Source organism: Punica granatum, chromosome 8 (genome assembly GCF_007655135.1).
Source record: "Punica granatum isolate Tunisia-2019 chromosome 8, ASM765513v2, whole genome shotgun sequence".
NCBI classification, from domain to species: Eukaryota; Viridiplantae; Streptophyta; class Magnoliopsida; order Myrtales; family Lythraceae; genus Punica; species Punica granatum.
Genome location: NC_045134.1, coordinates 18,997,378 through 19,024,847, shown reverse-complemented (window position 1 = coordinate 19,024,847; position 27,470 = coordinate 18,997,378). Strand labels below are relative to the sequence as shown.

General features: G+C 39.8%; 2 protein-coding genes and 1 long non-coding RNA gene across 3 annotated transcripts; 2 read left to right on the top strand and 1 right to left on the bottom strand.

Annotated features, from left to right (window-relative positions):
* The first annotated feature begins 4,078 nt into the window (after positions 1-4,078).
* On the top strand, positions 4,079-9,088 carry LOC116188806 (glutamate receptor 2.8-like). The gene is made up of 8 exons (XM_031518277.1): positions 4,079-4,257; positions 5,007-5,326; positions 5,429-5,744; positions 6,434-6,570; positions 6,682-6,774; positions 7,411-7,767; positions 7,877-8,201; positions 8,634-9,088. Exons 1-8 carry the CDS (start codon positions 4,098-4,100, stop codon positions 9,086-9,088), a joined length of 2,163 nt encoding a protein of 720 aa, XP_031374137.1. The 5' UTR covers positions 4,079-4,097.
* A 7,800-nt stretch (positions 9,089-16,888) lies between these two features.
* LOC116188805 lies at positions 16,889-18,030 on the bottom strand. The gene is made up of 3 exons (XM_031518276.1): positions 17,398-18,030; positions 17,082-17,267; positions 16,889-17,002 (listed from the first exon to the last, which is right to left on the bottom strand). The coding sequence occupies exons 1-3, from the start codon at positions 18,028-18,030 to the stop codon at positions 16,889-16,891; spliced, it is 933 nt and encodes a 310-aa protein (XP_031374136.1).
* A 3,578-nt stretch (positions 18,031-21,608) lies between these two features.
* On the top strand, positions 21,609-25,706 carry LOC116216080. The gene is made up of 3 exons (XR_004158616.1): positions 21,609-21,891; positions 24,325-24,386; positions 24,617-25,706. It is a non-coding gene; the product is annotated as an uncharacterized LOC116216080 (long non-coding RNA).
* Positions 25,707-27,470: the final 1,764 nt, after the last annotated feature.

Here is a 27,470-nt window from a genome sequence, read left to right as displayed (position 1 = left end):
GACTTTTTCTTCTTTGTCCCTTTCTCTTGATTTCTTCTCACACTCTCCAAAAGAATTTCAAAATCAGCTCATCCTAGCCATACATAGAATTAATTAAAATAGATCAAATCCTGCAAATGTTGGCCAGGTTATCATTTTGATCCTGCGAATGTTGACCACATTTTGATTTGGTAGATATCCAAGAATAAAAGCCTAAGTTATCATCTTAATTGAGGCTGAAATTTTGAAGGATTGAAATGAAAGAAAGAAAGATATGGGGCTGAACTTAGGAAAATGAGCAATCAACATTATTTAACTTATGCATGGGAGTTGCTTTCTATATTGATGGCCCGGTAAGTAAGATAAAACGAAGTGGACGGCGCAAGCAAATTAAATTGACAGCAATGAAGATTGAAGAGGAGTAATTGAGAATATTATTGCTATTCATTTTGATCATTTTGTGTGGCCAATTAATCTATTGCTTGAACATCAAGATCATTGGCGCCTATTAATAGGGCATATGTAGCATTGGAGCTTCTACACACCACTTCAACCATAAAAGTATTCTTTTCCTAAATTCGAGTGTCTTTTTAACTTGAATCAAGGCATTCGAACCCTATAGGTGTTTCCGTTCCCAAAGTCATCTCGTTCATGGGATTCAAAGGTAGTGGTTACCATTCTACAATTCAAGATTCAAAGGTAGTGGTTACAATTCTACAATTCAAGGGGCCATGGAATTGTTTCTCATTTGGAGACCATTCGTTTCGTGGCATGCTCTCTCAAACATCGACGGGGTGATCAGGAAATTAATTCAATAAGAACGTACTAAAATTAAAAGAAATGACGCTCAATTAATTTTTGTATGTCAAATTCTTTTTTGATTGCCTAATTTTATGTAAAACTCAATCAATATACGTGCCAAAATCTAAATTTATATATCTTTATTATCTTTATTATTTCAAGGTCTCGCTCCATGATCTTCAAGTTCCAAAGATAATCAATACTCGAGTGATTTTATATTACATTTTGAAGTTGTTTTCTTGTAAGGCCACTGATGTGTTTCAAATTACAGCTCAACACGTATTCGAATTTTCGAATCTAAATGCGCATTCTAGAAGACTCCGAAACAAGAATTTAGCTCAATTAGATATTAAGTTTTCTATATTTCTATAATATAGTTTCTCTTAATTAGATATTATTTCCTATATTAGCTTGAGTTAGTAGTTTTAAGTTTCTTATTTCAGATTGTTTCCTTATTCTATTTTAGGGAAGTAATCTAGAGGAGTTTCGATGTCAGTTTCCTGGTCTAGAGTCAAGGGAGGTGTTTTCCCTCTACATATATGCTATTCACCTCATTGTAAGAGGATATATGAAAAACACCTATCGATAAATATTTCGATTGAAATTTCCTCTATTTTCTTATCTGAATAAGTCAATTGTTTAGTGGCGAAAACTCCGATTCTTATCATTCATTCTTGAGCGTGGTGAGTCAAAACGACTTTTCTTACTCATTGCGAGTTATCTTATCCAGTGAATTTAGTTGGTTCTACCCTCCACCCTCCTTTCTTTTCCAGTTATGGTTCGTGAGCCTACTGATATTTGATGCTGTTACCGAATCCAAGAGCAACCACTGCTAAATGCAATACCCTAATCTCGTAAGAGATCCGCCAAGCGCGTGTACCGAAAGTGTGATTGTGTGATTCTATGCGAAACAACTTTTGGCACGCCTTATGGGACCCCACCAAAGTAGTGCTAACATCGACATGAACAACTACGGTTATTTATCATCGCCATCGACGGCCGTTTCATGCCGTTAAATTTTTATGATTATTATTCATCAACACGTCAATCGCCGTTGATGCCATCCATCGGTAGCTCGCTGCCGTCCAGTTATTGTTTGTCGTCCTCATCACGGACCATTCGACGTCGCCCACATAAGCCCATTAGTCTATTTCATTGAACTAGGCCCATTAGTCTTCATTGTCATCAAAAAATAAACTCAGATTTTTCTAAGATAGTAGCCTAGACCCATTTCATTTCTTTTGGGCCATAAGCCCATTAAGTTTTGGTCCACTCGGCCTATTGAGCTTTCCTTTGGTCCATTTTGACCTGTAGGGCTCTCACCGATCCACTTGATCCATTGGGCCTTGTCCAGCCCACTTGGCCCATGGGAAGCTCCCCAACTCACTCGGCCCATTCCAGGCCTGTTTGATAGATCTTCGTCCTTTTAGGGCATTTATTTATCTTAAAGTTTACATGGTGGATCTATGTGGGTTTGAGGCATAGAGGAACAATTGGACTTCAGTTAAAAATGGCAAGTTGAATAGTAGACCAAGGATAGTATAATGAGTTCCGGTGAGAACTTGGCTTGTGAGCCTCGGGATCGTAACATGGCCTCTGAAATCGGACATTTGATTCAAAGACCGACTTTAAAAGATTCAGTAAGACATGAGACTCGGTATCCTGAACCCTTAGAGAAATCATAAGTGGTTTATTGGCCTTTAATCGGAATAGTGGCGGCTCTGGTGGTGGATCTACATTGATAATAGTGGGGTCACTTGACCCCACTCAATTTTCAAATATATTAAGAGTGTCACCTATAGTTATATATATTTTCTATCTTAGTCCTGTTGTTCTTGAAAAAATAAGAAACAAGTGGGGTGTTATATGTAAGGCAACCTCACTTATATTCCTTCCTCTCTCACATATGAAAGAAAGCAAATCTTTTGGTTCAGCTTCAAAAGGTTATCACTCATCACCTTCTCTAGCCCCCCAACGTTTTGTCTTCTCCCCCAAGTCAAAACTTTTTCCCCTCTCTCACCCATCTCTCCCTCTTTGTCAAAAAAGAAAAAAAAAGAGTAAATTTCTCTCTCTATACGTTTAAGAAACACCTCTTAATTATTTTGATGGTTTCGGTTATCTTCTTATTTACTTTATTTTGGTGTTATTGTTAAATATTCTATTAATTATATTTTTTTATAAATCATAAGAGGGTCATTGTCCGCACCCATTAAATTAGGGGTCCTGGATCCGCCCCTGGGCGGCTCCCATCCTATTCGAGTCCAAAAGAACACGGATTAATACCCAAGTGGATATTCAACAGACTGTAATATAGAATTTGAAGATTTACGCTCGTCCCTTGTATAGAAATTTCGGTAATATTTGTACATGGTCATAGCTAAGACTATCCTAAGTATAAGTACACTGCCCAACGGGACACGTAAACTTGGTCCATGATAGATGACCCGGCTACAGGGTTCCAATTTTCCATGGCCTTCTCGACTGAAGGTGCAGTGTACTTTCATCCAAAAAAAACTGCTTGATAGAAAGACAAGAAAAAAAAACTGCACTATTATGTTTATTCCCTTAAATAAGATCTCTAGTTCGATACTTACGGATGCAAAAAATCTACACAGGAAGAGTTTTATAGTGGGCCGGTCTAACTCAATTCTAGATTAGTCAAACCCATTAAACTTTTAGATGTAAGATAGTACACACCTCTCCACAAAAAAAAAAGAACAAAGAAATTGGAAATACCGGTTTTTCGTAAAAATTCCATCGGTTCTTTGAACGTTAGAATGTCAAATGGTCTGCGGTAGTCTTACAACTGGGGACCGATGCCGGCAGTGAAGTGATTGTGAAATCACTCAGAATAGTCAAAAATATAATGGTCAGTCAAGCGATGGCTTAGTTGACCGATTTCCTTATGAAGCTAATTTCCTGGAAATATTCACCCAAAAAATAAAAACTTCCGGGAAATTTCATTTCAAACCTTCTTGGAACAATATAATGGTCAGTCAAGCCATGGCTTAGTTGACCGAGTTACTTATGAAGCTAATTTCCTAGAAATTTATTCACCAAAAAAAAAATTCCGAGAAATTTCATTTCAAACCTTCTTGGAGGCGGAGGCCTACAAATAGATACATTTCTCCGATACTCAACTCTTCAATTACACTGATCTTGATAAAATACGGAATTGCTTACATAACCAGCTCTTTTCACTCGATCGACCGATGGGGACGATAGGCTGTTGGAGCTATAAGTTTTTGGCAATTTGCTTCTACGTCCCGTTTTTTTGTAGTTCCGACGAACTTCTTGTTGGTGCATTGGAGAAAGAAATGGTAAAAGTGGGTGTCATGATAGACAAGAACTCTAGAGTGGGGAGGCATATTGACATGGCGCTGTCCGATTTTTATGCTGAGCATGCAAGCTACCGTACGAGGTTGTCTCTTTGCTCCAGGGATTCCCAGAACGATGTCGTTGCAGCCGCTTCCGCAGGTAAGTGGTGTATACTATCGTAGTCTCGCTGATCAATGACCCAAAGTAATAGTAAATTACTCTAAATCTGAATTCTTTCTAATCCTTGTAATCTCTATTTCCTGAGAAGTCACTAACATTATTGCCACAAGATCTTGGTACATTTTTTTCAGATGAGATCATGAGTTATCCTTATTTTATTCACTGATACTAGATCCCCACCGAAGCCATCAACTTGATTTGATCATAAATTGTTTTCAATGAATTTTAAACTACATCTCGTGCTTAGATATTTGTATATGGCTAATTCCTCAATCCTCCAAAGATCCCATCTTATTCAAGGTTTATTTTTTCGGTGTGCACTCTGATATTTGAAAGCTCAATTTGATCCCAGCTAATCCAGTAAAGCCAGGTCGGCCCACTAAGGGGTACAGCTCTCCCAGCGTGAATTTTCTCTATGTACAAGACTCGAACCAAAGACCTTATTTAAGAGGAACAAGCGTCGAACCGCTTAAAGTAACTCACGTTAGTTTATTCAAGTTTATTTTACTATATCAAATTGGACATTCAGATTCCGGACCCTTATTGACCAATTTGTGTGGCAAGTCAGAAAACGAGGTCCCTGTCGAGCAAAATCTTTACTTCTTAATTTCCCACGGTTTTGGAAAGAACCTTCTTAATAAATAAAAGCAAAATAAATTGTCATATTAGGGCAAACTTTTCAACATTTGACAAGTTGCAATCTTTTTTGTTACACGATATGTATGCAGCCTTAGATTTGATGGAAAATGAACAAGTGTATGCCATAATTGGACCGGAATGGTCCTCGCAGGCCAAATTCGTCATTGATCTTGGAGCTAGAGCCCAGGTTCCTATCATATCATTCTCGGCCACAAGTCCTTCCCTCTCCCCAGCCCAGAACATCTACTTTGTTCGAACTACATACGATGATAGTGTCCAAGTGAAGGCAATCGCTGCAGTCGTTCAAATCTTTGGTTGGAAAGAGGTTGTTCCTCTCTATGAAGACACCGAATATGGCAACGGCCTGATTCCATGCATCACTAATGCCTTTCAAGAAATAGACACCAGGGTAATTTGCAAATATCGGTTTCTCTGGTGCAAAATTATGTTGCACCCTGATACATGTACACATATATAAGATCGAGATGTTAATATATGTGGTTTGTCTCAGGTACCTTACAGAAGTGTGATCCATCCATCAGCCCATGACATTGATATACTAAATGAGCTCATAAAGCTGATGACAATGCAGACAAGGGTTTTCCTGGTTCACATGACTGCTTCGCTCGGGTCTCGGCTATTCTTGCAGGCGAATAAGGCAGGGATGCTGAATGATGAGACTGTGTGGATTGTGACTGATGGGTTGACATCATTGCTCGACCCAGTTGGGTATAGAGCGAAAGAGTCCATGCAAGGTGTGATAGGGGTGAGGCCTCACCTCCCAATGTCGAAGCGACTGGAACGCTTCAAGAAGAAATACTTAATTGGTGAGATCATCCATCAGTACACTTTCTCTACAATGATATGTTCCAATTGATCTATTATAACTATTTGTTGGGAAGAGAGTCAAAGAGATATCTCCACGGTGGACAAGGAGTAGAAAACAATTCGTTTTACATGAGGGTTTGAGTTTGGTTTCATCACTAACAGCTTGATGTATTAGGTTGGAGATGATTTTAATTCCGTATAAACCCATGAAAGTTTGGGACAACATCAGAGCGGATTAATTATGCTCCATGCCCACATGCACTCTCACACTACGTCAGACAGGAGCGTGGAACTCACCTCCAATAAGTTTGAGTTTGAAAGTGGAAACCTGGCGCCTAAGTATGGAATAAGGAGCCCTGAACGTAGTTAGACTCGAATAGGGAAGAGAAAGAAAGGGGGCTTGAGAGGTCAAAGAGAATGTCCCAGATAGAATAAGGATTATAAAATAAATTGTAATGTATGAGGCTTGGGCTCCGAGCTCCAATACCTAACAGTTTGAGCATTTAGATTGGAAATGAGTTTAAACCCATATAAACACATGGAAATTAAAAACACTTCCTCGTAAATATAGATGCTGATTTTCAACAGACCTAGTTGCCTAATTAACTCGTTTTATCATGACTTTGACCATAACAAAAATATAGCCATCTCCTGAATGACGCTGTTTGCCCCTGCAAATGATTTTCAGGGGCTAGGAAGTTGAATCTCTTCGCCTTATGGGGGTATGATACCGTTTCCGCATTAGCCAATGCAGTCGAGATGGCGTGGTGGAATTCCTCCAAGTCTCGAAACCGGAGGAGGACTAGGCCAAAAGCTGGAGACGGAGTGAACCTTTCTGCCCTAGCAGTCTCAGAGATGGGCCCAGAGATTCTACGATGGATACGAAACTCAACAGTCAATGGACTCATGGGACGATTCCAGCTGGTGAACGGTTAGCTCCGTCCTTCTAAGTTCGAAGTCTTCAATGTGGTTGGGCACAATGAATGGGTCATAGGGTATTGGACCCCCAAACACGGACTCTGCAGTAAGGTATCTTCTTTTAGGTTCTTTTTCTTTTTTCTTTTTTTCCGTTGAACATCTTTGTTGTTGGTCTTACAGTCGCGACTTTCCCCAATTCTGAAATCACCATTTCTTTGAGCCCAAAGAACCATTTCAAAATTTCCGCCCTTCCCCATGATTAATGTGTTGGAGTCACAAGTAACGGCCATTTAATAAAGACATATTTGTTAACATTATGGACTTAGGTCCAAGAGTTTCTGAATTTGGTTCTTAATAGTGAACCTCTTGTATCTCTTTAATTTCTATTCTCCCGTGGCACTCAACCCTGGGCATGACGACATGTGATCCCACATGGACGCGAGAAATCTTGCTCTTATATTATTATAAATTTCTATGGGGCTTATTTGGATTTTGGCCTATTTTTTGACACTTGATACTGATTGATAATAATCAAGTCCAAAATCTATTATTTCAGGGTCGAAAGAGAAAGCTATTGCACTTAACTCCAATTATAAGTTGCCTTCATATTTTTATCTCTTCCCTGTTTTATTTAATAAAAATGAAATCAAACTTACTGCAGGGTAACCTACAAGAAAAATTGAAATATATTCTATGTGACCAAACAAGTCCTAATTCATATTACATTCCATGTTTATTACATTACAGCGAACCAAGTCTAACGTAAGTAACTTCACCAAAAAAGAAAATGGGTGTCGAACTTCCAAGGATAACCTGATGCCACCCATATGGCCCGGGGGAACACGACAGCAGCCCAAGGGTTGGGTGATTCCCACAGTGACAGGGAAGAAGATGAAGATCGGGGTCCCAGTCACCCAAAGGTTCAGTGAGTTCTTCAAGATTGTTTGGGACCCACAAACCGATGTTCCAACCTATTCTGGGTTCTCTTATGATGTGTTTCTTGAGGTGTTGAAAGAGTTGCCCTTCGCTCTTCCTTACGAGTTCAAGCCGTTCATGAACGCGAGTCGCCAGAGTGCTGGATCTTATGATGATTTGCTCTACCAAATCACATTGGGAGTATGAATACGATATACTATCCAGGGCCCAAATTTATCAATCTCATGGTTGTTTCTTTTGTTAATAATTTAATTTATGATGATTATTGTCAAAGTACTGTTATTTGCAGGTAGTTGATGCAGTGGTAGCAGATATGACCATCATTGCAAACCGGTCCAACTATGTAGACTTTGCTTTGCCCTACTCAGAATCAGGCGTGTCGATGTTGGTGGCAATGAAAGATGACAAGCGAAGGAACATGTGGATCTTCCTAAAGCCGCTCAAGTGGAACCTTTGGTTAACGACTGGCCTGGCTTTCGTATTCAAGGGCTTCATAGTGTGGGTCCTCGAGCGCCAGAAGAATGAGGACTTCAATGGGTCCCCGGGCGAACAATTCAGGCTCTGTCTCTGGTTTTCCTTCTCCACGCTCGTTTTTGCCCACCGTGGGTGATTCTCTCTAATTTCTACCTCTAATAACTTACGTATCTACTAGAACTTTCGTACGTAGAACTTACGCTCATTTTTGCCCACCGTAGTTGATAGAATATCTAATAGTATATACTCACCCAAAAAACAAAAATTCACCCAAGAAAAGAAAAAAGAAAATCTGATAGTAATTAATAGACTTTCCATCATTGAAGAATTTGCCATATGAGTAGGGCCACATATATTATTCTTTTTCGATTATAAGGAAAGACCCATCACCATGGGTAGTAGAAGAATGGGTAAAGTAAAATAAAGTGGCATTGTAAATCTCATTAGTGAAGATCGAGCCCGATACCTCTTGCCACTGCAATAATCAATCTCACTTCTTCGTATTTATGCCTTAAATATCACAGAACATGATTGAAAAATAAATTATTATCAATTAACAGGGGAGAGGATAATGAGTAACTTGACAAGACTGGTGCTGGTGATATGGTTGTTTGTCGTGCTGATCATAACACAGAGTTACACAGCAAACTTGGCCTCGTTGTTGACCGTACAGCGGCTACAACCTAAGTTTGTTGACGTGCATGACCTTGTGAGGAACCGGCACTATGTTGGATACCAGAGCTCGTTTGTGAAAGAGCTTCTGATACGAGAGATGAACTTTGACGAGTCAAGGCTGCGTTCTTACAGCTCCCCGGAGAAGTACCACAAAGCACTGATGAAAGGAAGTGGCAACGGTGGGGTTGATGCGATCTTCGATGAGACTCCCTACCTCAAACTTTTCCTTGCCAAGTACTGTGACAAGTACACCATAATTGGACCGACCTACAAGACGGATGGGTTCGCCTTCGTGAGTTCTACTTCTCTATCTCTATGCAGTATGCACTATTACCTCTAATTCCAATAAAACCAACATATAATTTACTGAGTCCCACAATATATATATATATATCTCGCATGGAAACACGTTTTTCTTTCTTGCATTTCCATGAAATTAGCCCACTACACTTCCTGCAAACATAAATAATCCCATCCTAGGCACCAAAATCATCCTTTACGTACCTTTTTAAATGCCTTTTTCTTAATTTAGGCCTTCCCTATGAGGTCTCCGCTGGTTTCCTATGTCTCAAGGGCAGTGTTGAAGGTCACCCAAGACAAAGCTAAGATGGACGCCATCGAAAGGAAGAACTTTCTTAGCCAGCAGATTTCATCGTGCCAAGACACAAGAATCTCCATGGACCAAGACACAAGAATCAACACGGACCTTAGCCTCAGCGTGTACAGCTTTGGTGGGCTGTTCATAATCACTGGGCTCACTTCACTGTTTGCACTCGTGGCAGAGCTTCTGATCTCGAACTGGCACCATTTTTCTTCTTCGGCTTCGAGATTCCATCTAGTTTGGTCCAATTTCTTCATGGAAACATTGGCAAAGAAACCTGGCCTTATTTGTTCGTCACTGGGGACTTCAGAGAGTAATACATCGAGGGTAGTTGCACTGACCAGTTCCTGAACAAGTGGTTGTATGCTGGTAGTTCATCAACTATCGAAGGTTCCATATTATGGTATGTAATGGAGCTCCCCTTCCAAAGACGAGAAGCTTCACAATGTGAACAAGAAGTTGATGACAAGGGACGAGAGGCCTTGGCATTTGTTCGATGGATCCTATGATAAGTCTCTTGCACGCATCAATTTAGAGAGTTTAACCTTCCTCCGGTATTTCTGGAGCTTGAGAGTTTCGAACACAAGTCATTTCGTGAAAGAATCTGATAATAAACATAAATCAGATAGTAGTAGATGAACTGGACAGAGAGAAAAACACAAGAACTTCATTAACTTGTCTGCAAGGTTCTACACACTGCATACTCGGAAAACTGAAACATAAAGGACAGTAAGTAACTATCATTACATTTGGGAAACTGCCTAATACACACGTCCAACATTCCTACAAACCAGGAACTAAGAATAATTGAAAAAATAAAACACATGTAACATGTCTGTCTTCCAGCACAGCAACCCGCAACACTGATCCTTGTCTGCTGCAGAACAACACTTCAGCTCTGATCCATCTCCAACAGAATCCGAGCATCTATGTTGATCGACAAACTTTTCTGTACAAGAGCCAAACAATTTGTACTTGGATCTTTGAAGTAAATATCCTCTGAAAAACCTCCAACATTCAGATTTTAACATCACCATTGTGAATAGTGTAGTGATGTCAATGCCATCAGAATGAAACCAACATTCACTGGTTAATCATGTCCATGCACGACTTACAGCTTCCACTGAACAAGTCCTGATCCTAATTTCCCACGTCTTCATAATTAACAAATCCATGGAGCTCCCATTATTAATAAGAAACAGACTAGTCACTGATATATTAACACAGAAGTAATCTGTTTGGGGACCAATAATGATCCCAAAAAGCAAAAAATTAAGGGCTGCGATCACCCAAATGCAAACCTTGGCTAGAGGTCAGGCTCGCTCGATTGCCAAGAAGTGTGTCTCCAGCTGGGGGGCCTCCACTGTCACCTGCAGCTCTAATTTCCATCCTCTGCAGCATATGGAATTGCAAAAATTGGAACTTGATGAAACCCGTCTCTAACATAGTGCCCTGATTCCCAGTAAAAGATACAAACTTCAGCTGTGACAGTGAACACGGTGAACGGTTACATTTCCAGAAGTTGCTTACTGTATCCACGGTTTCTGGTCCCCCAACTTGAGCCTACGCAGAGTTCATAAAGTAAACTCCAGGTCATATGACGTGTGAAAGAGTGGTAGCAACATAACATATTCATCAAGAACAGTATCATGAATTCTCAAGGCATATGGACTTACGGAAAATCGCACTTCCTCGAGATTCGGGAACCGTGTCATGAGGTAGAGAGCAGTTCAAATCTCCTCAACACTGTCAAAGTCTATTTCTTCATTGAGGCTTTGTAGTCGTAGATTGGGCAACATCTCAAGTGCCTTATAAGCAGACCAAGACCAGGAACAAACAAAAGGAAATGTCAATTATGAAGCAGACAGCATTAGCTAAATTTCTGCTTACAATTCATTAACTTTAAACCTCGACAGATAAGAAATCCATTGAGAGACCTCCCGAACAGGTGAAAAACAGTGGTGAGAGACCCTGACTGAACTTGCATATTGGGCCCGTGTGAAACAGTAGGACATGATTGATCACATTTACCAACGCTGATGACTCGTCATCAAAGGAAGAAGGCGTGCAGTCATCATCGAATACGAGCTCAGGAAGTGTGGTCTGCTTGTACCTCCACCTGCTGAACAAGACACTGGTTCTCACAGCCTCGCTGACGATAAGCACGATAGAATCTGTTCTACCATGTGCCCTAGCAATTGGCTTAGTCTGTCTGATTCTTCCTCCACCCGAGAGGTCATCCTGGCCCTCTTTTCCACCTTTGATCATGACGAAATGTTCGGTAGCAGTTCAGACTTCAGGCCATATAAATTGAACCTTCAGAGGAAAAGGATAAGTAAACGGCAGAGACTATTATCAACCACTATAAATCTGAATCTCCGGCCACAAATGCTACCGTTGCAATCAATGACAGACTCAAAGAAGGTTCTATAGAAACTTAAGGAGGATTTCTGTTCTGCAGAGCTAGAGTACTTCATCCCCACGACATCACAGATTAGATGTTCTTCTCAGGGATATGCTTGCATCAAACTGGCCTATAAGAGTGATCAGCCCGGACAAAAATCAAGAAAACCCTTGCTCACTGCTGCTCAAACGGCAACGTTGATCCAACTCCGATTCTTATATATCCTCTCATTTCCAAAGGAAACCGCCGCTGTGAAGCTAAACTGTAAGATCCCCCAACTTCTTGCCCTGCCCCCATTAACTTTCTATCTTGTTTTGCAGAGGAAGCTACCATGCACTAATGTTACTTGACGCACAGATTCAACTCAAGCAAAATGACCGCAGAGGACCATACACGCATAGATTCAACTCAAAATGATATATAATCTTGAGGCCCGCAATAGCAGGTCCATTGTTGTAACACATGAGGCCATGTGTCTCTCATTTTTATTTTTCATTTCTATCCTTTTCTTTTGTCATTCTATGGCTTGTTTGGGTTGCAAATGTGATTTTAAAATCACAACTTTAACCTAATTCTACTCACAACAAAACAAAATAACTTATACAAAGTCAAAGAGTGGGCTCCATTTATACCACTCTCTTTCAACAACAAAATAAAATAACTCATACAAAATCAAACGTGGACCCTATTTATACCACTCTTTTTCAAAATCAAAATCTGATTTTAAAATCCTACTTTGAAACCAAACACAGTACTAATATTTTTCCACAAACTTTGACCTTTCGTCTTTGTCCCTTTCTCTTGATTTCTTCTCACACCCTCCAAAAGAATTTCAAAATCAGCTCATCTTAGCCGTACATACAATTAATTAAAATAGATCAAATCCTCCAAATGTTGACCAGGTTATCATTTTAATCCTGCGAATGTTGACCAGATGATCATTTTGATTTGGTCGATATCCAAGAATAAAAGCCTAAGTTATCAACTTAATTGAGGTTGAAATTTTGAAGGATTGAATTTGATGGCTTGATACGAAAGAAAGAAAGATATGGGGTTGAATTTAGGAAAATGAGCAATCAACATTACTTAACTCATGCAAGTGAGTTGCTTTCTATATTGATGGCCCGGTAAGTGAGATAAAACGAAGTAGACAGCGCAAGCAAATTAAATTGGCAGCAATGAAGATTCAAGAAGAGTAATTGAGAATAATATTGCTATTCATTTTGATCAGTATGTGTGGCCAATTAATCTATTACTTGAACCTCAAGATCATTGGCGCCTATTAATTGGGGTGAAAATGGACAATTTGGTCCCGGAAATATGCATGTCAAAGCAAAAGCATCCCGGAAAGATATTCTTTGTACGATTTGATCCGAACGTTTCAAACGTTTGTACGAATTCATCCTTCCGTTCGAAAAAATGCAGGTCCCTGATGGATAACATCCCAACGTCAACGGCCGTTGCCGTCACCCCCCCTCCCCCCGGATTTCCTTCTCTCCCCAAATTGGAGCTTCTCCTGCTTCAATCAACCCTAATTGAACATATTGCGATTAAGAGTGTCAACTTCCAATTCGACGAAACGCCTCAAGATTTCTACGATTAAGAGTGTCGACTTTTATCTTCCGAAGTCGCAATCGTTATTGTCGGTCGTTTTCCGGTGAGAATCAATTGGGACGAACCGCTACAGGGGGAGCCGAAGTCGTTCGATCCGTCGCCCGAATGAGGACCAGTTTAGTTAGCATTGCCCAAATGCTGTTGGTTTCTGCCTTGAAAATCACCGTTTGCCCCCTGCTCATCTCGGTGTCCCGCTCGAAATTTCCCCAAATCGATCAAACCCTAATTGGTTTCTGCAATTTAGGTTTATTTTTGGGTTTATCACATCTGGGTGGGGAGGCCAGAGGTGACATTTGTTGTTGTGTGCTTGATTTGCCTGAGCTCTGTTCCATTCTCCCCGGTCTGCTTATTTAGCAACACCGAAGAACCTGAAGGTCATTGATCCTGGTAAAATTCCCATACTTAGATCTCTCTTTGTCTCTCTTTCTCTCTCTATGTGTGATGTATGACTTGATTGTTACTGTTGCTTCAAATCATCGATCTGTACATGGCCTTTGCCGTGTTCACTGCTCTGATCTAGGTAAAGTCTTGTAATTGCTGCTCCGCTTTTTCTTCGTCGCGTGCATTCATCAGCCATTGTCGCTACATAGTAGATTTTGCAATTCTCAAGTTAATTACTTGAAAAAGGTGTGGACTTTGGGGCTGTGGATCTTGCTTTTTCGTTTGATTTGTGTGATTGAACTGTGAGTTACGTAGAGTTTGAAAGAGAGACCAAAAAGAGTGATTATGGGTACTTGTTGGAGGATTTCATTAACGAGATGAGCACAGGTCTCTATTGCCAGGTATCATGGAGGAAGATAATGGATCATCTGTTCTTCACTGGCAGCACTATCGGTGTTTCCGGTGATTGTGTGAACTAGATTTAGCTTATGTTGTAAGTGAATTTGCTGCTGATGATAATTTGCTGCTAGAAATTATGTGATGCTACTGAGAATTTGCTGAAAAATTATGAAGAAGAAGAAGCATCAGCAGAACAACAGATATGGGAGGTGAGGGAAGCCAATGGAGTGGGACAAAGCAATATGTCCAAAAGTGCACAGCTTCTTCACGAGTTGAGGAATCAATCAATCTCTGTGGGTGTGGAAGAAAGCTCATGTTGCAAACATCTACCAAGAAACAAAGCTATGGTAGGCGTTTCCTTGGTTATCCATTATGGAAAAGAGTGATCTTACTTGTGGATACTTTGAATGGGTTGATAATGAGGAGCAGCTTGAAGAGCAGCAGACTATAAGAGCCCAAATTGGAGAAGATAACAAGCTCATGAAGAAAATGAAGAAGAAAATTCAATTGTATGAACAGGAAAACAAAATGCTAAAGATTGCATGTGGTATATTGATTTTTGTCCTTGTTTTAGTCTTAGTTTGTGTTTGTCTTAGGATATGGTAACTTGTTTCCTCGTGTGAATGAGATGCTGTAGGATTGTGAGTGGGATACTGTAGGATTCTGTTATGTATTGAGATGACTTTATTATTGCTAATATAATACAATGTTTGGCATTGCGTGGCCTTCTATTATTGTTGCCTATTCTGAATGTCCATTCATTTCTTGTTGCCTATTCAACAAAATACATAACAAAAGAGAGTTTTCTAACATAAAACATAAGAAAATGCATTTTTTTCAACATAATACATAACAAAATAGAGTTTACCAATAGAATACATAACAAAATGTAATTTTTCAACAGAATACATAACAAAAGAGAGTTTTCCAACAGAATACATAATAGAATGCATTTTTTCAACAGAATACATAACAAAAGAGAGTTTTCCAACAGAATACATAACATAATGCACTTTTTCAACAGAATACATAACAAAAGAGAGTTTTCCAATATAATACATAACAGAATGCAATTTTCCAACATAATACATAACAAAATGGCTACTTTTTCAACAGAATACATAACATAATGCACTTTTCCAACAGAATACATAATCAAATGAACTTTTTCCACAAAATACAGAACCATAAACATACAACTATTGCAGTTCTTGTTGACATTTAATTCGGTGAAACTACAATCAAAACTATACAAACTGCTATGTCCATTAACTCCTCAAGATCTTCGACTGATAGTGTTTGATCCTTGTGATGAGCTTGACTGGGAAGTTGACGCTAAAGCTATTGAAACTTGTGGAAGCACTGTTGGCTTTATAGGAGGAGGTCTATAAGCATGAGTACTACAATTGCCTCTACCCATCACTGCTGCAGGTAACCTGAATGAAAATGTGCTTGGACTTGGAGATGGATTAAATGGTGTTAGAGGCCTCCAATTAGGACCTTCATTTGCTGGTATTCCCATTCCAGAGCTAAAAGGCCTTCTTTGAACCTATAAAAACAAGATTTATATGTTAGCTTCCCTAAGTAAAAATAATTTCAATACTCAAGTATATTAAATCAACCTGAGCAAAAGAATGTGAAGCTGAAACAGGTACGCTAGACCCGAGGATGATAGAGTCTTGAGACCCTACAATGGGGCTTGAGGGGCCTAAGGGGCCTAATGGGGGTCGAACCTACCAAAAGAGCAAAAGAGCTTTTATAAGACAAAGCCAATTGGATTTATCATAGTTAACATAATAAACAATTATTATACCTGTGAATCGGATGCATTAGGACCCCTAGTTGTTCTTATGTTCCCCCTCTTATTTGGAGCATCATTAGTGGCTTCTTTCGTACATCTCCTAATGTTGTGCCCGGCCTCTCCACATCTAGAGCAGTGAGTCTCACCATACTTTCTTGTTGCCTTGGAGGAGTTGCTACAGTTGCTTGCCTCACCCTCAGATTGCCTTCTCTTTTGCTTAGGCCCTCCAGACAGTCTTTTAAATGCAGGTGGCTCAATTGGTGGCAGTTCAGTGCGGTGCCAGTCATTTTCACCCGTAATTGGTTCAATGTATGGGACATAAGTGGCTCTCCATCATTCGGTGGAATACCAAGAATGAACATACTTCTCGGGTTCCAAATTATTGTAAGCCATGCAAGCAATAGCATGTGCACATGGTATCCCGGTTAATTGCCACATTCTACAACTGCAAGTCTGGTATCCGGGTTAATTGCCACATTCTACAACTGCAAGTCCTAGCACCTAAATCTACCACCTTACATTGGGGCCTTTTCCATACTTGAAATTTGTAACCCGCTGCATCACCAACCCATTCAGGGGTCCAATATGAACTATCTTTTCTACACTTGTCTAGCCTACTTTGTCTTGCTAGACAAATTGGACCCACAAAGCTATTTGCCCTCAATCTGTGCTTATTCATCTTCCCCATCAAATAACATCTAATTTCTTCAAGCATCATAATGATTGGCTTACCTCTAAACTTCACAATCTTCGAGTTAAACTGCTCACAAGTATTGTTTAGTAGATTATCATTCTTAGGATAATCACTAAATCCAGCTTTGCTCCAAGCGTCGGACTTGAATCTTTTCAGCTATGCCCATGCATCCTCATTCATTCTCTTCATTATCATCATATTCTGATCAAACTCCACCATTGTAGTACTTCTTGCCCATTTCCAGAGTTACTTGGTTAGGTCCATGTTCTTGTACTTGCTGTAGAAGTTCCTCCATATGTGCAATACACAATTCCTATGTGGAGCACCAGGACATAATTCCTCTAAAGCCAATTTCAAACCCTGCAAGAATATTTATTGTCATATAAAATTCTAGTTTTAGTTAATATTAAAAAATTAGAGTTGCTTGGTTGATAGGTACCTTCTGTTGATTTGATATAAAGTTCCAACCATTGTCACTGTACTGTCCAATATCCCCAAGCAAATTTGTCAAAAACCAACTCCATGTATCCCTGCTTTCTTGCTCAACAACAGCTACTGCAATCACATAGAAATGTTGATTGTCATCTTGAGCAACAGCAGACAGTAATTGTCCTCCGTAATACCCCTTAGAAAACACCCATCCAGCCCAATGAGGGCCTTGCATCCTGCTTTAAACCCCTGAACATTTGCATTAAAGCAAATGTATAGCCTATCAAATGTTGGTGGCATGGCAACTCTAGAGTAGGTCTATTTACTTGCAAACCAAATGTAGAATTAGAATTCCGCCTCCTAAGTTCCTCACAGTAGTCCCACAATTTATGATAGTGCAACTTCTCAAATCCCTCTACAATTGTTTTGGCCAACCTCATTGCTCTGTATATCTTATAGTCATCTACATGAATACCTCTATACCTTTTAAACCACTCAAAAGTATCATGTGCTGACATCGTCGGGTATGATCTTAATTCATCAACTAGTTGAGTAGCCAACCACTTCTTATTAGCTTGCTTGTTTTTGAACCCCCTAGCACAAGTATGTGGCTCCACGAACTTCTTTACTTTGAAAGTTTTCACCACATTACTCCAAAAACAGAAGATCTCCCATTTGCACCCTTCCGATCTACACTTTGCCCTAACCCTTTCGTTGTCATTCTTCACAAACTTGAATACCCTTCCTATTGATATATTATAATATGTCACAGCTTTCTTGAACATAATTAAGTTCGGGAATAACATGTGTAACTGTAATTGAACCTCCCCAAATGTGGCATTCTCATCAAACTCGGGGTACTTTCTCAACTCCTCTTCACTCTTGTCATCATCAGAGATACACTTGTCTACTAACTCTTCTGAAATATAGCCTTCCTCTTCATCGCTGGAGATGACCATATCCGTTGTTGTTTGTGATAATCTAACAACTATCTGCTCCTCATTTTCAAAATCTGATCGATCGCCAGGATGCTATTCTTCTTCACCTAAATGACCTTCAACATCGTCATTAAATATACATTCTTCATCCCAGTAAACCCCTGAATCAACCTGTTCAGTACATTCATATTCAAAATGATCCCCCTGTCCATCTACATCATATCCTTCAACATTATCCTCCTCACTAACCTCATAATCGTTCATAAAACCAAACAATATAGTAAATGTAAATATAATACCAAACAGAAAGCATAAATAGATATATCGTGCAATGTATTATATTAAATATAAATATAGTTCTTCTCAGGAAGCAGTGGATGGGGATGGTGGGTCACTCTTCTATTCAAGCTCAACCAGTATGGCTATTCAAGTTCTTTCTGTCGATGGACTGTTACCTCTTTGATTAAATGCAATTACTAAAATCATAATTTGTCCAGTATGAGACTTGTGGATGGGTTAATAGAATGGAAGTCAGCACTGACACCAATTTCTTTGCCCTTTAGGTGGATGACAAGAAAACTGTTGCACGATATGCCTTTGCGCAAATTGCACCAGCCTGTACTACTATAGCAGATGCGATAAGTTTCTCTACAACCTATTTGATGCGCTGACAGGCTCTTCAAGCGGTTGCATTTTATCATGTATGATAAGTATCTCCGAAACCTTGACAGGTATAATTTGCCTTCAACTATGATAAGTATGTCTATGTATCTACCAATGTCCAATTTCCAAACCCACATATTCACCCTTGATTTAAAGGGGACAAAGGAGTTATAAACATTGTGTCAACTGTAATCTTAATTTTATTGCATTCAAGGCATTTTGATCAACAAATAGAAGAGATCATGGATATCCACTGAACAGATAAATGTCACCATTACACCATCTGTTATCCAACCCTCACAATGTTAGCTCGGAGTCCAACAGCAAACCATCTAGTACATTATGAACAATCGGACAACGTTGCAACAAAACAACACAGCAAAACACCATCTGCAACAACAAACCAAAACCAAAACCAATCCGACTTTCAACACAGCAGAACACCATTAATCGGCATTTCAACCGACCTGCTCCCCATCAGCGACAATCGGGCTTCTCGGATGCTCAAAACTGCGCAACCAACAATTGACTGCTAACGGATGATCAACACTGCCAAGTTCCAACTCCTGTAGCAACCAACAATCGGGCGACCAACTTCTTACCAGCGGCAACCACGATTTCAACTTCGAATCACAGACAACACACTGAATTGCAAAAATCTTTCAGCAGCAACTTCCCCTAGTAGCAAATTCTCCATAAGCTCCAGCAAATTTAATAGCAAAGCAACAAGAAACAGTTCAATCATACAAATCAAACGAACAAGCAAGATCCACAGCCCCAAAGTCCACACCTTTTTCAAGCAATTAATTAGAGAATTGCAAAATCTACTATGCAGCGACAATGGCCGATGAATGCACGCATCGAAGAAAAAGTGGAGCAGCAATTACAAGACTTTACCTGGATCAGTGACCTTCAGGTTCTTCGGCGTTGCTGAATAAGCAGACCAGGGAGAATGGAACAGAGCTCGGGCAAATCAAGCCCACAACAACAAATGTCGCCTCTAGCCTCCCCGCCCAGATGTGATAAACCCAAAAACAAACCTAAATTGCATAAACCAATTAGGGTTTGATCGATTTGGGGCAATTTCGAGCGGGACACCAAGATGAGCAGGGGCAAACGGTAATTTTCAAGGCAGAAACCAACAGCATTCGGGTAACGCTAACTAACCTGGTCCTCATTCAGGCGACGGATCGAACGACTTCGGCTTCCCCTATAGCGGTTCGTCCCAACTGATTCTCGCCGGAAAACGACCGAAAGTAACGATTGCGACTTCGGAAGATAAAAGTCGACACTCTTAATCGCAGAAATCTTGAGGCGATTCGTCAAATTGGAAGAGTGGAGCAGAAGCGGGGTGTTCAATTAGGGTTGATTGAAGCAGGAGAAGCTCCAATTTGGGGCAATTTGGGGCGGGAAGGAAATCGGGGGGAGGAGGGGGAGGGGGGTGACGGCAATAGCCGTTAACGTTGGGACGCTATCCATCAGGGACCTGAGTTTTTTCGAATGGAAGGACGAATTCGTACAAACGTTTGAAACGTTCGGACCAAATCGTACATATAATATCTTTTCGGGATGCTTTTGCCTTGACATGCATATTTCCAGGACCAAATTGTTCATTTTGTCTTTAATTGGGCATAAGTAGCATTAGAGCTTTCACACACCACTTCGACCGCGAGGGAAGTGGTTCCAAAAGTCATCTTGTTTGTGGGATTCAAAGGTAGTGGTTACAATTCTACAATTCAAGGGGTTGTTGAATTGTTTCTCATTTGGAGACCATACGTTCTATGGCATGCTCTCTCAAACACTGATGGGGCTATGGAGAAATTAATTCAATAAGAACATACTAAAATTAATATAAATGATGCTCAATTAATTTTCGTATGTTAAATTCTTTTTTGATTGTCTCAATTCTATGTAAACTAAATTTATATATCTTTATTATCTTCATTATTTCAAGGTCTCGCTCCATGATCTTCAAATTCCAAAGATAATCAATACTCGAGTGATTTTATATTACATTTTGAAGTTGTTTTCTCGTAGGGCCACCCCATCAAATTTGTCTACCATCTTCCCTGAAGCTGCCATGCCATAGAAATTTTAAAGTTCTCTTGTAATGCTACATCAATATCTTATATTTTATAGATTTTTGAAAAATTCATGGGACATAGTTTCAATATATAAGTTCCTACCAAAATAGATCACCTTTCCATTATTATATTGTGAAATATGATGCTCATAATATATTTTACACGATACTCTTAAATATGATTTTTTTACTCTTAAATTTGCCACAAGATTGTGCAAATTTAATGCGCAACTCTATGATTATATAACATTGGATATATCAGAATTTTATTGAATTAAAATATATTTGATATCTATCATATATCTCATTTTACTAAAAATCCATTTGTCTCCCTTATAAAAAAAAAATTTCCTTGTTGACAACCCCAATGAACTATGCAACGGTCTGAAAATTCCCTAATCTGAATTAATTAATCGATTAGATTTTCGTTACGTATATTGCAACTCAAGAAATTTCCTAATTTGAATCGAAGTGTCAACAGATAAACGACCAATTCTCTCAACGGGTCGGAAACAAATATTAGTTGGCAAATTTCAGACTAGTTTGAGAGAAATCGGATTTCTTCCACTTCCTTCTCCTCCTCTGTTCTCCTTACTCTCAGTCTCTCAATCACTGATCCATTAGACCCATCAATGGAATTGGTAAGAAATATCTTGAAACGCCCTAGCCCGGAAACCCATATGCCTCCAGGACCCGTTGCTAACAAGCATCACTGGAACGTCAGAGTGGCTGAAAGAAAGGGCAAAAAAAAAAAAAGAGGTTGCAAAGGCCCCACGTGGCCCAAGACTCTTTCCCCTTTTTTTCCTGAGTTTCCACCGCCATTGACTTCTTTCTTTTGCTTTTTCTTGTTTTGTTTTGGGCTATGGGGGGTGTTCTTCGAAAAAAAAGGAAGAAGGAAACAGAGCAAAACCAGGGGAAGAGAGAGAGAGAGAGGGAGAGGGAGAGAGAAAATAGGATGAAGTGGGAGGAACCTGCAGAAGCAGAGGAATCTCCGTGCATGTCCCTGAAAGCCCAATCCTGTGGTCACCTGTTTCCTTTCCAACCTCTCTTTCTCGGAGATTTTGGTTATAGGTTTGAAGGTTAAACTATTTGAGGAAGTTTCATGGGATTTATTTGCATCTAAGACTTGAAACGAGGTAGATTTCTCCAAATTAGTCGAGTTAGCCAATATACTTAAATTTTTGTGTTTTGCTTGCTTGAGGCTTGACTTGTGTGAAAATTAGTTAAATTTGATGAAGCTAGTGAGTCTTACGAACTTGAATGGGTATAGATGTGGTCGTGAACTATGTATAGTTCCTCACGGTTGAGTTTGCTTGATTTTAGATTGTTGCACTTGAGTTGATAGTTTTCTTGGGTTGGACAGGATCAAGTTTATTTTTCTTGCCTAGACAAGTTTTGGGTTGAGCTACTTGCTTATTGCCTTGAATAAATTCTGAAATGAAATAAGAGGAATACGAAATGAAATTGAGCGCAGAGTGAGTGGTCAACTATGGTCAAGATTGATGAAATTGCATTGGGGAACTTTTAAGATACTAATGACGGTTATAAAATGTCAAATAAACTAACTAATGGCAAGATGTATAGTGAGCTAATATTTAGGTGGTGGAATTGGCTGTGATGGCAATGGCAGCAGGGAATTTCATTTTGTCTTGAATTATTAAGCATTTTTTTCCAGTGACGATTGATTATCTATCTATAAGTTGGAGCCCATGCGTTTTAACGACTTTTCTTTGAGGATGATGGGGTCCCATTTGTCAGTATGAACTTGGTAAATATGGAGTACGAACTTGATATAACTTAAAGATTGTCATGCTTATGGGATATAGAGACCGAAGAGGCAATAGTTGCAGAGCATTGATGAAGGGGTTGAACTTATATACTTAGTTGTATTCTTCCTATACGATTTGGGTTAGTTAGTTGAAGTAAGTGAGTTTTTCATAGCTTAAGTACGGGTGTCTAATGAGTTTAGTGAAGTTAGAGTTATCTCTTGTTAGAGTGAATTTAGTCATGTCTAGAGCCGAAGGAATTCGATTAGATGAATTTGATTGAGTTTTCGAAGTTTTGACAAAGGATTCGAATTTACATTCTTAATTTATACTTGACAATTTCTATTGATTGCAATTGTTTGGGTGAAAGTTTGATCATGGGGGTAGAGGAAGTTTTATTTTTAATGTTCTCATTCGTAGATTAATGGGGGACTTGTTTAGTAAAGTATTCCTCTGCTTTATGTAAAGTGGGAACAATAGTTTGACAGAACTAACATGTATATTATGATATTATTTTGCATATTAGGTGATATTTTATTATTGTAATGGATAGGGATCGAGGAGACCGAATATCTGGATTCTAAAGGCTCGAGCCAGTGAACTATTCTTTTGGGAATTATCTGTGAATACTTCATTGCATTGTGAAATGATATATATATATATATATATATCTGTGTGTGTGTATATATGTTATGTGAGTACTCTATTCCCTTGTAAAATGATGTATTATATATATATATATATATATTATCTAAGAAGAATATTGTGATAGTTAGATATTAAGAAATCGGTCTTGCTAGGTTGTGTGAATTGATGTGGGAGATATTGCCCTTTTTGTTTCACTTTGACATGTGATATGTGGCGTGATAGTATGTATATGTTGATTATATAGAAGATATGTGATGATATTGTGATAATTTGGAAATAGGAAATTGGGATGGATACATGAGGATGCTAATTGTGTATGGGATGTGTCATGTGAATATGCTCCCATTGGAATGTGATTGAGATTGCGCTTGTGTATAATGCTATATGAGGTGAGATGGCATGGTTGCGATTGTTTATGCTTGTGATTGTTATTTGATTATAGCCATGGGACCGCTGATCCGGCGGTATATAAATAGGACGCCTAAACCGCTGATCCGACGGGATACAAAAAGGGATGCCTAGATCACTGATCCGGCGGGATATAAAATGGTCGCCTAGACTCCTCCTATTGGAGGATAATGGACAGTCCCCGCTTATGAGACATGGATATTGGGAGTTGATGATGATATGAATGAGATGTGTGGGTCACGGTACCGTCATAACTCTGTTGCTAGAAAATGCAACCCTATGGCTATATTGATTGGTTGTGTTGTATATTAGTTGTCTGGTATGTTTGTTGGTGATGTGATGAGTGTTGAGATTGTCTGAAGATGTTCTGTAAAAACCGTGTTGTTGCTAGAGTTTAGTCTGTCAAGTGATTGTGTTGTGAATTTCTATGGAATGCTGATGAATGGATATTTGATGTTTACGTGATATTGGATGTTAGGGAAATGGTTGGAAGAGTTGTGTTTGTATTTCTTAGTAGAACCTAAATTTAGTTACTATATTGGATATAATTATTAATATAGTTGTGTGTGTGTATATATATATACCGTATATGTGTGCGATGAGTTGATAGTTGGATTCGATGTGACTGTATTATTTATTTGAATATTTGGTGGGTTGCAATTAAATATTTATTTAATAATAAGTCATTTTGCTTTGAAATATAGTATTCACTAAGATGCAGCACACGCCCTGCATATATTTTTCCAGATAAGCTTCTAACTGCGCGGAAGAACCACTTTTTGATATCGGGGATCAGCTCGGAGAACTAGGTAGGGACTTTGGTTATTTGATACATATTCTTTTTGTATATAATGGATTTGAAAATGTTACGATCTGAAAATTTTGTTTAGTGTATTATCGATGTTTAGAATTTCCTGGATTGGTTATATATATTTTGAGGATTTATGGAAAGTAGTGTTTTATGTGAATAGTTATTACGTGATAATGGATTGGAGGAAATATAGGGGAAATTTTGCTGAAATTTCGGGTCGTGACACAGGGTTGATCTCGGCTGTGACTGCCCGTTAGATGACAACAATTCTGGCTTCAGGGAGTTCCTCCATGAGCAGCACCTGCCGCTGTATCCGACATCGTCTACCTTTCTGAGGAAGATGAGGCCCCCGAGGAACCAGAGGAGGAGGGTGATTGGTGGACGACCCAGCTCCACCTCGATCTGCCATTGATTGTGCATAAGATTCCACACCGAACTTGAGACCAATCGCCTCGAATGATGAGGCCGGTTTTGGTGGCAGGGTGTCGCGACTCTGTTTCCAGAGAATTATCTCGATCAACAGGGCATGCTGATGTATACCGACATCCCCAGTGTATCCAATCCGACGAAAGATATGTTTATATGTGGAGCGGTTGATGTCCAGCCTCGACCGGCTGTTTATGGAGGGTCTAGATTCCACGCCATCATCTAGATGGATCAGCTTCTCAGAGACCTCTCCTCTGCTTGTGGATGCGTAGATGTGGCGGGGCCAACAGATTGCTGCGACCCACTCAGTCTTTTCTGGACAGATCATTGTACTCCCAAGCGATACCAGTTGATCGAGCACTCAGAGACGCAACAAGCCTTTGTTGGGGTTGGCTGCTAGTATGTGAAACACCTGGGCGACTTCCTTGCTCTCTTCCAAGAACTTGACCGCGAGGTCCTTGCCCAGAATATCGCATCCAGATGCAAAACCTAGAGCCCTGACAATGTCTTTCATCATGTTTTGGCAGTTGGTGCTCCAAAGGTCCCTGAGTTGTTACTGCAATTCGACTTCCGGAACACAAGCAATGGTGGCCTCAGAATATTCAAGGGTGGAAGTGGTATCCTTTTCAAGTGTCCTAAGTCTGATGTAGTCCGGGATTTTATAGTTGGGTGTGGACCCCGAGCGTCATCGAGACCTGCTGGAACTGGACCACCTGGTTTTGAGGTGGTTGAGGACAACTTTAGATGATAGACTGACTCAATCAGCAAGTTCTACAGTCCTAGTAGTATCTCTAGATAGAGCTAAATTGCTAATCTCTGTACCCGTCATGAGCTAATTGTAATCTCTGCTTGCTTAGTTTATGAAGGCAATTATAAAATTCTTTTCGCATTTCGGGTGGTGTCTGTTACCTTTGTCTATTAATCATTCATGCTTTTATTGATTGTTGATGTTGGTCCTTTTCCTGAAGAAGTTTTAGATCATTCGAGGTAGAATTTGTTTCATTTCTACAACTACATTGCATTCGGCTTCTGATGATAGATAGTTACCCATAATTACCCCCCAATCCGATTTGTTTTATAGTGTTGGGCCTGTTGGCACCAAAATAAAGGCCCGGTCGGATCACTTAACGAAAGAAACACAGAAGACACTACAGACCTTGGATGAAACTGTTGAAGCTTTGAGCGAGACTGTGTTACTTCTCTCATCGAGCACATCATGGGCAGCGAACAACCGACATGGTTCTGTCAGGACGACTGGCTCCCCTCGGGTCCCTTGATCAATAAAAATGCAATTGAGATTGTGGAGTAAGGTTCTGGTATGGGACTACAGGCCATAGTTATTGACTGGTTGGCAGTAGCCAACGGTTCCCCACTGATTGATCCTAGGAGTAAGAGGAATCAATGTCGATTAAGCTCTTGTAGCAGATGGGCATTTCGGAAAAGAAATGCAGAATCGCATCAGTGATGTCCTTACCAATCTCTAGCCATAAACGTCCTTACTAAGGACCATTTTGCTTGGATATTTTCATTTCAAAGGCCTCGGTGCATGAGTGCATTGTCCACAGGGTGACGAGCAAGGTTGTCGAGCTCGATCTCTTAGGACATGAAATTCGATCTGACCTCAACAAGAAAAGGGGAGGTGTTGGAGGCGAATCTTGGGTCGTGCTACGGGCTATCACTGAGAATGGCATCAAAATGAAGTTGAAGATCAAACAGAGAAATCAAAAGGGGGGGAACTATGTGATTTCATTTTCTTCGTTATATAGGCAGCAATCAGATAACTGTGGCATATATTACAGAAGAATTTTGTTTTGGCATCACCGATGTCCCTGAACACCAACCTGTACGGTCACATTGCATCCCGAACAATGGAAACAAAATATAATTAAGCAGAATTGCAAACAGGATAGTCCGAACTCCGGAAAATCATTGTCCTTTTGCAATGCTGCCTCGACCTTCAACTTATTGAGCGACAAATTGATCTGTTATTCTCGCATAATCTCGTGATCAGTTGGTCAGAAGGTAGGCTGCAGACAACAAGCATAGACCCCCTCCACAACGTCGTAGCATAGCATGATGCCACACTGGTCTACTGATCCACCCATGAGCCGGGATAGGCATGTCATGAACATAGACAGGTTGGTAATTCCTATCTCTTATCGTCCTGCTTCCATTGGTCCCTTTCCAATCATGGATTCTGCTTGATGTTGGTATCTCAGTCAATTGTTGCTTGGAAAGGTTATGCATGACACCTTTGTATGGAAATGGGCGTAGACCTTAATAAGAGCTTATTATCTTAAGCTTATTTCATGGTTTGGCTTCGTATCTCGTTATATTTCGTATCATACTATATTAATACTGGACATGCCTCGTGTTCATTATGTGACAATATGATGCGAGACACCTCGAACATTTCGTCTAGGCTTTCACGTACAATGATCTGATCTCCTTAAATTGCAGCAGATGAGAATGCAAGATCATAAGTTTGCCCATTAATGGCCTTTATACATCGCAGAAGTCTGCATATTCGAATGAGTCCTGCTTCATTTTTGCTGATCATCAGTTCTATGAATCCTAACTCAAGAATCATGCTCCGCTAAAAATTTCAAAACCCAGTGCAGAGATCGGAGACCATGCTCGCACTTTTTATGTTGTG